Raw genomic sequence first — 12,163 nt, 5'->3', positions numbered from 1 at the left:
GAGCTCGGTAGTAAGCTTCTTTGAAATCGTACAAAGGCAAACAAGCTCGAATAAACTCGAATAATCAGGTAGAATTGATGAATATGGGAAAAGTAAATTTACCTACCGATTCCTACTTTTATTTTCTATTTTGTTTTTCTATTTTCCGCAACTGTTCGTCCGACTCGATCGAAATTGCTTCGTCGATAAATCCGATAACGAAAAGGTAGTCTAATAACGTCACGTGTTCGAATTTTCCATTAATTGCCCTCAAACGTTTCGGTGTAAAGCGTAGTTAGTAGTGAGTGCAAAAAAAGAAAGAAAAATGAATGAAACAGGAAAATCGAATTACCTCGCGCGTATAAATTTGACCCAATAAAGGTGATAGCATCAAATGTCTAATTTGCATCCTGTCCAGGAATAACAGAATTCGAGAATTGCGATGTTGAAAAGAAGAAAAGTTGAATAAAAGGGATATCGTTACGCCGACAGAAGGCAAATTTATGCTTTGGATAATTGAACGCAAACAACACGAAATTCTGCTAGTTTGTTCTTATTTTATTTGCACTTCAATGAGATATTTCTGCAATATTTTACCTTGCAATGAAATTTTTCATTTCTGTACAATAGTAATGTTTTATTGAACTAGATAATTATCACGATTATTATCACATAATATTTATTAATATCGATAACAAACGAAAATTGTAAACGAGGTAAGAATAATGTATAAACGCCACGGTTATTTATGTTTTATTTTCAAATGCCGTAGGAATCAATTTGAGTTGTTTGAACAATCAATATTAATTTTCTATGCTTTTTTTCAATATACATGGGGTGAAGACATATATTAAGTCAAATATAAACTATGAAAATATACGTAAATTGCAAAGATATAAAAATGTTTTGTCGTAATGTAAATCTTAAAAATATCTGAAATATCTCCGGCGATAATCGATACTCGAGCCATGTGAATATTCGAACATCTAACATCAGCTCAATGAGAATGTTTAAACGTTAAATAAACGCCTTCATTCTTTTTTCTTCTTTTTCCTAATATTTAAAAGTAACGTGTATAGAAAAGAAGAAACAACGAAATTACATATTACGAAAGTGAAAATTATGGATAATAGGTACAATTTTACAGTAGCATAAATACTATGAAAAGAAATTAAGAATTTTCTGTAATAACGATCGATACATAGATGATGCATAGCATCTCGATACGAGAGCGAACTTCATTTCACGAGAAAGGGATGAAGATCTAAAGTAGACCCAGTTGACGTCACCGCCATGAGACGTTAAGACTACCACTACTTTGGGCACATGACATAATAGAGTTTCAACGAAGTTGCTGATAGCTGGATATTGCATACGCTCATGTGTCGTTTTCCGTCGTAAAGTGCACTATTTGCTCTCAAAATATTGTCAAGATTCCTCAAAATATCTCTCGGGATCCGTTGCCGCGAAATCTCACGAGTAAAATTCGAACGTAGTAATAACATTAACAAGAAATTCATGAATATGCGAGCACTTATGATGCAAGCATCTTCTCGTACATTTCTAAGGCTTTCCTAAGTGTCAGCTTGTGATTAAACGTGAGAAGTGGAATCTTTAAAAGTCGAGCAATGCATCAGAAATCGATTGTTCCAAATAATAAACTTCGTTATTCCATTTTTACGTACAATTAATGAACGCGAATCAGTGAAAAATTTGTTGAAATGTTAAACAGTACTTTTACGGTGTAATAAGGTATCCCATAAATTTAAGATGTGAAAATAATGCTGTACTTGACAACTTGCACAGATCGTGAAATGATTAATTTTATAAATGTATTCTACTGAATTATACATATATTTTTGCAGGACTTGCATTTTTATACTTAGCCGATACTTTTGTTAAAATTTTATGCAAATCCGTACATTAACCGAACAGTGCATATATTTACTAGATTCTACACTGTGGTATATAGGTACACCTTGTTGACAAGACAAGATTGAAACCAGACCTGGTATTTCAAGCAGTATAAACAAATTTGATGCATCACTACTATCATGTGACACTGAACACGTTCTACGTCAGATTATTCCATTATTTAGAGTCACCACTTAATTATAACATAATTAATCTTCGCAGTTGTCACATTCTAAACTACTAGCGATCACCCTTCAATCTCTAACTCCGTATTCAACGTGAATCCTATTTAAGCACACGTCTTAACTTAACGTCTTACAAATCAATTATCATACAGATAGTTTAGTAGACATGGAATTGAATTAGAAGCAAGATGCTTGTGTCGAACAAATCCGGTTAGAGTAATCCAATAAGATATTCGAACATCTTTTTCTACGATTTAACTTCGCCTTGCCATCCTTTCCTTAATCCTTCCAATTTTTCTTTTGTTTTTTTTTTTTTTTTTTTTTTTAGATATTACGCTATTATATCTTCGCAAGTAGGTACTCTTTTTTGAATATTTGTTTTTAAAACGATACATAATAGTTATGTTAGAACCAAAGGCATACTTTGGGAAAAGAAAAATATTCTCTAATTCATTATTTAAATGAATTTGAAATTTTGTTGCATGTATGACTAAAGTAAAGTGACAAGAGTTTAGATTTATTCCCGTTTTTATATAATTACATATTTTACATTATTTTTGTTTAACTGCTGGGATATGTTAATAAATTTTACTTCTTTTCTTTTTATTTTGGTAGAGAAAGATATAGAGAATTGAATGAGATTTCTAGAAATGATAAATAGAAATAAATTCTAGCCATGTTATTGCAGGTGAAGTTGCAGATCATCAAATTGATACATGAAAGACAATAAGATTTGAGTAAAAGTCATCAAATATTTATTCTTTCGTTTCTAGCCTCTCATATTATTTAACACCTTGAATAACGAGCAGAAAACTTATGGTACACTAATTAATATAAAATTGTTTAATATAACTATTATCCACACGCCATGAACTGTATACTATAATATTATAAATTAGAGTACGCCAAAAGTTTCCCAACTTTTCTCAATATATCACCTAACCCCTACCATTGTTTTCTATCCTATAATATCTTCCGCCATACGTCAGGACATTGAAAACCAAAGAAAATCGAACCAACGTCTGAATTTTTCGGACAGACTGCGAGAAGCCAGTTTAAGCTAACAAACTCCTATTATTTACTTCCATTTCCGTGTTCCTTCGTCATCGTATAATATTAATCCCTCGAGCCAAAGTTGATCCATTAATAAGAAACGCGAAAACACGAAAAACAAGGGTTGGGAGACGACTTACTAAAGAAGACAAAAGAAGGAAACCAGAAAAAAGGGGGAAAGGGATCACAAGGAGCTAAGGAAACAACGCGCGAGAAAAGACTGCGGCAAAAAAATTCTAGATTTCCTAAAAGATATTGTTTCACACTACTTGCGATAAATACGTTTTGTCCCGCTGAGAATTCTCGCTGTGGTCATTAATAACCTTATAAGGTGCACGAGACCTTAAACACAATAATTAAAAAAAGTAAAAAAAAAAAAAAAAACAACGCGCGTACAGAATTCCATTTTCTCTTAAGTCAAGTCTCTAGCGAACCAGATAGATGCCTAGAAATTAGACTCGTGAAGCGGCCTTGTTGTTATTGTGTTGGCAGAGTCGTATCGGGCGGCAATCCCCGGAGCCTCGCTCGTCGTGGCCGACTGTCCCGGCTTCTGCAGTTCAAGCATAACGGAGGGTATCAGTATCGTTTCCAGAATTAAAATAACGAGAGCAATACGATATCGTGCAAAAAGAAACAAAATCGAATTAAACCAAAAAAAACCATTAATAATAAAAAAAAGGGTTAGAGCAAGAGAAGAATGTCGACCGAAAGATCAGAGATTCGAAAGAAGGGGCAGGGGCAAAGATAAAGGGGATAAGACCGGAAGAACGATTAAAACGCCAGGACAGCGAGTGAGAGAGGAAACGATCGCGAAAATGACGATAGACGTACGATACAGATTGAGATTGAATGTTGAAACGGACGAACGTCATGAACGAGTAAGAGAAAAAGAGAGAGGGAGAGTGATGCAGTGGGGAATGAAAGTGACATGATGTGAGAACGATTGGTGAACGTGAGAAGAAAGGTTGATACGATAGAAATAGTAGAGTGCGTGCTGTGGATTGAAAGGAATCATTGAAATGCGAAATAGAGAGGTGGATGCTAAAAGAGGGAAGAAGAAAGTAATTGGTCGCGTACAGCCAGGCAGGTTACGAATTTCTCGCGCGAAACGCGACACAGTGACGTAGTGAAAAAGTATTCGCTCGATGATCGTTTAGAGACGGTACTGTTGTTGAAACCTATTATGAAATAAAATCCGCATCCATGCATTGTGTCATGGTGTCGTGAGATGCGATTGGAGAAATAGAACAACGACGAAGTTTCTGCATGGATATAAGTAGAATATATGTATTTCATTTGCAACGCTAATATTTCGACGGAAACTCCAATCTGTCTTGCCGGATGGAGAATGACTTGCCAAAGCTTAGCTGAATGTACTTTTTCGGTGAGGATTTATGACATCAAGTGAACTAGGTAAAGATTGAGAAAAATGGTTCTTGCGAATCAACCTTCGCATTAGATCACTTTTTTACGAGACAATATTGCTTATACGAAGAATAATTATATTATGTTATATATATAATGTAATATATATAATATATATATATATATATAGACTTTGATTAAGTAAGCAGAGGATATTGAAGTAGGTGAAAGGTAGGTGAAATTTTGGCTATACGGACTACTCTGCACACTCTTATAATTTTGTGTGCTTACTAAAGAAGTAATAATTCGTCGTCTTCTGTAATTATTAAATTGCGTAAGTTCCTCTGATTATACACGGGTGGAAAATTTTATCGTTGTTCCAGTAAAACTTTCTTAAAATTACCACATAATATATGATTTAAAAATACACGCAAATTTAATACCTGCAATTTTAAAAGTATTACGTAAAATTTCCTTCTCTACTTTTGAGTAGGTATATCTTATCCAAATGCTATTTAATTCTAATCGCACAATCTAATCGTACAATGAACCGAATGAGTGCACATAATTGCACAGAAAAGAACAAATACCCTAATGTCAAAGGAAAATAAAAAATTTCCATATAGAACGTAAAATCTGCAAAACGATGTTATCTGATACCATGTGATCCTCGATTGAGTACAAAAATCTCTATCGGGTCATTCTTCAAAATTGTCGCCCCTCGGAACATTCAACCACTCGATTACTCATCTGTAGTCAACAATGTTAAAAAAAAAATATGGAATAGAGAAGAGGAAAAACGCCAGGACCGAGCTAGTCTCTATTTTACTTTCTATCGACGCGACGCGGTGTTATAACCGAAACTCGCGTTATTCACACGTCAGAAAATTTATGCGTGACACACGTGTGCGGTCGCACAGGAGGCTTTCACGCACGCAAATCAGAATATTCACGGGTCGTGGCGTGCGGCAGCCTTTGACGACAGGACAAGAGACTGCAAAGCCAGCAATTACTCTTTGTCGAGGAAGGTATCGGTAAATAGATGTCGACGGTGCAGCGACACGCGCAGAAACGCCTTCCTATCTCGCGTACCAGTGATCGATGTACGTTTCCACCCGTCATACTCGCGGATCGATCGTAAAAAAACAAAAGAAAACGCCATTCGATCACCCTCGATAGCTCGACGAAGAAAAAAGAAAATTACGCACGGTCGAAGACAACGAAGAAAGCTAACGTAACGTCTGCGCTAGACAGAACTGAAAGATAAGCACACGGACGGTCGTTAACTTAAGACCGGTTTCACACAGAGATATCGCGATACGCGTATGATAAATATTAATTAAATACTAATGGACATGTATACCAATGACGCAGTATCGCGATGCTTATTTGATGTATCTTGACGAGGATATTTTTCGTATGAAGCCGACGAACGAAACGTTAAAACAAATTGTGACATTTACACGGTACGCAGCTCGCGATACATCTATCACGACACACGTACACCGTGTGCAACCGATCTAACCTTTCTAAACCGATAACTGACGACGAAGTTCGGATACTTGAAAATGATAATGCTCGCAGTTCTTGCATTTAAACTGTAAATGTTTATGCGAATCCATCATTTTGTGAAAACAACGAAAGAAATCGGACGCTGCTCGAAAATTTGTTTCGCCTTTAACCCTCGCTCGCTGCGCACTTAGAATCATCACACGTGGTTGCAACTTTTCAGAAGTTTAAGAGAAGTCGATATTTTTTTGGAAAGTATTTGCCCTGATTGAAATTTTATTAAACATATTGATATTTTACGTTATGGAATTAATAGAGGATCTTTGATTATTTTAGAAACTTTATTTTCAAGACTAGTTTCAATTGTATCTCTCATGCAAGCTTTTTGGCAAATTTATAACTTCTATATTCCTTTAATTTTCACATCAATCCTAAAGCTGTGGAAAGAAGTGTTAAGAAGCGCTATTTCTTATAATTCAATTAGTTTTCTATCATTATCATTCTTTCTACCTACGATGTTACAAGAATCAATTTCTTATCGCCATAGTCCGTTTTATCCCAGTGCATGGTTTCTAGGCTCATATTTGTCGTATTTGTTAGAAACATCGAATGGATAAAACGGAGTGCCGAGCGGTATTTTGCTATGTGATAATAAAATTCACGGAAAATATAAAAATACATATAGAATATATAAAAAAGTTTTACTTACATTATAAGATTTTGCTTTAACTGTGTCGTTCATAAATAATTTCATTTACATTTTATGTAATTGAGAATCATCCAACAATTACATACGAAATTAAATGAAGTAAATTTCATTTCTCATATATAAAAATCGGTGAATAAAGTCAGTGACTAAACACTTGTATAATTACATAAAAAAAGGAAGATATACATTTATGACACATTAGCTTTAAATTACTTAAGATTTATCGAAGATTAATTTTTTTTATATAATTTACTATTACTTATTATGAAGCTAATTCATTATCTACTTCACGATTATTGTTCGTCTGTCTGCAAGAACTGGATCGAAGTTTTATTGAATTGATAAACCTAAGAGAATATTATCATAAGAAGATACATTATCCGACTATTGTTATTTGTGCAATATGAGAGAGGAAAGATTTTACCTGTATTATTATTATTATTCTACATCTGATGTTCGAATTAATTAGAAGGCATTATTTGCCTGTACATAAAAGCTCTGATTAGTAGAACCAACCGTAAACCGATTTAGATCTCGTTTTGTCGTCCCTGTCTAATCTTTAGCGTGGTGCGATCGTGGCATGCGAAATCGGATTGCAAATAATACGCGCACGGAAACTCTTGGTTTATATGGCTCGTGGTAGAATTCAAGTCACATTCCGTACCCCGCTATCGAACGGTACGAACCGTTTATTGCCGATCCTGGTGCTTCCGATATTGCCAGAGTTGATATATATTTATCATATCGTTTAAATGAAACTGGATTCGTTACATTTTCTAGAACCGCATTCTTACGACTTACGTCGTGTTCGCGTATATCTACGTCGATAGATTCTTCGAACGAGGCTAAAGTTATTATACTTTTAAATTTAACGCTTGAATAAAATATAATTTAATAGCATGCATTTAGAATGCATGCTATTAAAGTTTTCAGGCAGCTTCGGAATCATATTAATTTGAAATTTTCTAGATTTTAGAGAGAATAGATTATATTATAAGAAATAACTTGTCCATCTTAGAATATTATTAATTCTCAACTGATACGGTGCGAATCAGATGGATGATAAATAGCAGTAACAAAAGTAATTATTAATCGGAAAAAATATCGACTAACAACTAGCCTTGTATTTTAAGGATAAATTCTTTTACATCCTTTTTACGTTTAATTTCAATGATAATAATCGGAAAATTTTAGACTTATTATAAGTGGCAGTTTCACTTTGAACGGATGACAAATCAATAGAACATTATTCATAAAGGTGACGCATGAATAGCTCGATAACTCGGAAATCAACGAGGAACACCGGTGTGGTTAATTACTGCTTGTCCTGTGATTCTCAACAGAGATACGTGACACCTTGACGCCTTAGTAACCGTGCTTTCAATATTGCTGCCAGTCGAAACGTATTATGCGATGGGTCTTAGATAATGTAGATATTCCCAATTTGTCGTTCAGTAGAACAAACTTCAAAGGCCAAGTTTAAAAACTAGAAAAATTTCATTTTTTACGTCAAATATCTAGTAATATGGTGTTTATACTTAAAATAAGACTGAAAATAGTTTAACGAAGCAATTTAGTGGAATTGTGGTCTCTGAAAAATAGATTTCTGTTAGAGAATATATTATTTCATTATTATTATATGAGTATATAAGTGTATTATATTACTATTATTATGTTATTACATTGGTTGTTACATTTAATATACGATATATGTTAGTCTTTTTACATTTGAATGTGTGTATAACGAATCTGAAAATATTACACCACATTGCACCAGTAGCTTTATGGAAAAACGCAAATGTTTCATTTAAAGTTTTACTTCTGAAATTTTAGTTTCATTTTTAATCGAAATTTCTATACATGTTTAATCCAGAAAAAAATACAACATAATTATATCTAACTTTCTGTTTCACGTCACTATTTGAATAAAAATGGAAAATATTAATAGAATGAAAGATGCGTTTTGATTAAAAAACTTTTGGTAAAGACTTAAATATTATAAAAGACAGCGATCAGTCGATTATTTTGATATTTCGATTCACCAGTTCATAATTTTATAGAGATATCTTATTATTCGCGAGAAAATCACTACAATAGGATCATTAAGGTCATTCAAAGGATATTCACGGTCATTTGACAGCTATTCAGGATCATTTCGTGATTATTTTAGTCACTTAATGTCGCTCAAAAGCACTTTATGGTTATTCAAGAGCATGTCAAAGTCATATGGTTGCTCAGTGTCCTAATTTGAACAATAGATCAAAACCCATATTCTGTCCATAACTATGTGAATTAGACAAGGTATATCGAGAATATAGAATTTCGCTAAATAAAGAATGTAAAATAATGTATGATAAAAAGAATGTTCTATTAATATACAAAATTATAAATTACGAATTTGCTAATATCGGGAATTGAGAATTTGCTAACATTAAAGGTTGAAAATTTGCCAGAATATTAACAATTTTCTTTTTGAGACATCTACTACTCATCTTGGAATCGGTAACGTTAAGAATTCTTCTATCGGTCGTTTATTTAGATGAACGTATTAAAAGGAGGTCATAGATTAATTGAAGACTGTTTGACATTAGATTTATGCGACATCAGCCCAACGCGTTTAACGTGGGATCGTCAACCACGAAGGGCCAGTATCCATGAACATCAAAGCAAAACCGCCTGTGGTTTCCTCGCGATTGACAAAACGACTGAAGCTGGTATTCCTCGCGTGCTTTCCGATTCGATATTACAACCCTATAGAGATGGCTCGAAACTGATCAACCTCAATCGTTAATTTTCGCCAAATTCCTCCACGTAGAATTGCCTCGCGAGACTAGGTGACGATTGAATAAAAATCTAATTGTAGTCGAGTATCGTATGTAATTTCTATCTTAAATAATTACATGAATAAACTATAATTCCTGCGTGCGTATATCGTACATATCCTCTTGTCTAAAAAAAAAAAAAAAAAAAAAATAGAGCGAAACGTAGAAAGTTTACATTTGCAAATAACGAAATAGCAGTTATATGTTTTGAAAATTGAAACCATTAAGCAATAAAGTCCTCAAGAACTATATATTACTTTATTTGTAATTTATTCGAAGCTATTCTACATTGGATATTCGTCGATCGTAAGTGCGGAAATAAAAATAATGGAGTATCGGCTCGAATTGTGGAACACGGAAAACCTCACTTTTATCCTGTTAATGTATTTTCCACTTCACTCGTGATCGTTCCTTGCAATTTTTTTCTATATTTTGTTTGGAATTGCTGATATAATATTCATAGAAGCAGCTCGGTTGGTAGAAAATTGCGATCAGTATAGTGTTTCGTTCACTCATTATTTCAATAACGTTAATAACAAACCAATAAGCAACTACGTTCCAAAAATCTAACAAATTTTGCCTTAAACGCTTTACCTATCGGAACCATGCTAAATAAGTACAAATGACGCTGCTTTGTATTTAAATAGTAATTCCATATAAACTTGTTCCTTAATAAACGAGAAGAAAGGATCCATTAAAAGAAAAAAGGAGCAAGGAAAGAAACTTGTACAATCGTGTAATGAATCCACCATCTTCTAAAGGTGAAAACACTGACTTAATTTCTCCATCCGAACGCAATACTTCTGAAAGCCTTTAAAAGATTACTGCCACGAGGAATACTTTACAATTTGATCGGTATCTCCGGCTTTTTTCAAACTTCAATGTATTGAAAACATTATCTATTTAAGAAGATAGAATAGAATAGGCTGTCGCAAACAATTCCACATACTTTTGATTATATATTAAAACTAAACCTAAACCTAATCTGAAACTAACTATATAAATACAAATTAGGTGACAGAAAATAAACGGTTAAGTAAAAAGTTTAATTTAATGCTTATTAATAATAAATTCACCAAATAAGTACCAAAAAATGACAAATAAAGAATTAATAAAAAAGATGAAACTTAGTAGTTACCTGAGTCGTTATCAGTATCTAGTTCATTGTTTGTACTTGATAGTATTTCAATTTTCGTATCACGGTTCTAGGTTTAGTTTTAATATGCCATAAAAAATACTTACAATTGTTTGCAACGCTTTTTTAATGACTTCCCTTTTTCTACTTTTTTAAATATCGATAATGGCACTTACTTGCACACTACACGAATTTCTAAATAAGAATTAGAAAATTCAACGCGAGCTTTAAGTTAGGTTTAGGTTTACCTTTAACCAGATAACTGCGGAATTTTGTTTTAGAAATATCTCATGAATGGGATGCATAAATAAAATCAAGCGATGACGAGCATACATGTCAAACGCAGGGCAGATGTACCTATTGTAAATTTTACAACAAAATTGAAGCAAAACGATGATGGCTTATATTTTTATTCGAAAAGATTAACAATTCATTGTTGAACAAATTATTGTTATAAAAAATTACAAAATTGCAACAAAATGCTAAAATTCACAAACAAGACAAATTTTTTTAAATATAAGAAATTCCCTTTTGATCATGTAGCTGGTATAAAATTAGTGAAATATTTTCCGGTGAGACGTGTAGATTTTACAATTGATATTGTATCGTAGTTGGTCGACTTTCGAAGTTTATGTTTGTTAAATTGCATATTTCTCAATAATTTGTTCAACACATTCGACCAAAAAATGTGGTCATATCATATTTATCATATTATATTTCAATTGTTATCGGAGAATAGCCGATATATACAGTAAAATATCCATCCAGTTTATAAGGAAATAAGGTTACAGAAAAAATTAACTGATTTTATAAAAAGAAATACATTATACGGGAAATAACCGATATACCAAAGAAAATAATCAAATTTTTCTTCATAAAATACATAGCAATTTTACTGATATTATAAAGTAAATATACCGCTAAATGATATTTGCATTACTTTTTGCTAAAATTTGGACGTTTTATAGTAAATGGTAATTTTTTTATACGACGAATATACACGTCAAACGTACCAACATCAAGTTCTTGTTTGACGTGTATTTAGAATTAATTACGATACTTTCTGTAAATGATGTTTTACTCTTTTAAATAGTCCTTTTCAATATATTGAAGTTTAGAAAGAATCAGAAATATCGATCAGATTGTAGAATATTACCCTGTCAGGGGTAACTAAAGACAGAGGTTAAAAACATGGCAGAATTTTCAACCAAGAAATACTCGAACGTGCTGTTGAACACGGTTCAAGTTTCAACGACAAGGGGAACGTACTGCTAGGAACGCGGTTGAAACTCATCCTTTATCGCTGGCATTTAGGATTCCGGCCTAGGTCTATTACAAACGGTCCTAGCCCGCGGTCGACGACAGTCAGTCCACCTAATTTGAATAATACTCCGGCGAATATTCTATTCCGCGCTGGCAGACTCGAAGAAACACATCTTTCACGTTCTAAAATTTTCATACATTTTTCAATCAGCTATATTACGAATATGGT

The 12,163-nt window shown here is 33.2% G+C and overlaps 1 protein-coding gene across 14 annotated transcripts in view; it reads left to right on the top strand.

The window, feature by feature from the left end:
- Positions 1-12,163, top strand: part of LOC139997895 (uncharacterized) — a 203,810-nt gene that overhangs the window by 150,434 nt on the left and 41,213 nt on the right. For 13 of the 14 annotated variants that reach the window (XM_072021943.1, XM_072021961.1, XM_072021970.1 and 10 more), the window contains one exon: positions 3,624-3,704. The exons of the other annotated variant lie outside the window; for it this stretch is intronic. In XM_072021943.1, coding sequence (XP_071878044.1) covers positions 3,624-3,704 — 81 coding nt within the window. The remainder of the gene's footprint in view (positions 1-3,623; positions 3,705-12,163) is intronic. 14 annotated transcript variants of the gene reach the window in all.

This window comes from Bombus fervidus, chromosome 1 (assembly GCF_041682495.2).
Source record: "Bombus fervidus isolate BK054 chromosome 1, iyBomFerv1, whole genome shotgun sequence".
NCBI classification, from domain to species: Eukaryota; Metazoa; Arthropoda; class Insecta; order Hymenoptera; family Apidae; genus Bombus; species Bombus fervidus.
The sequence above is the reverse complement of the archived record's forward strand: the minus strand, read 5'-3'. Positions and strand labels throughout refer to the sequence as shown.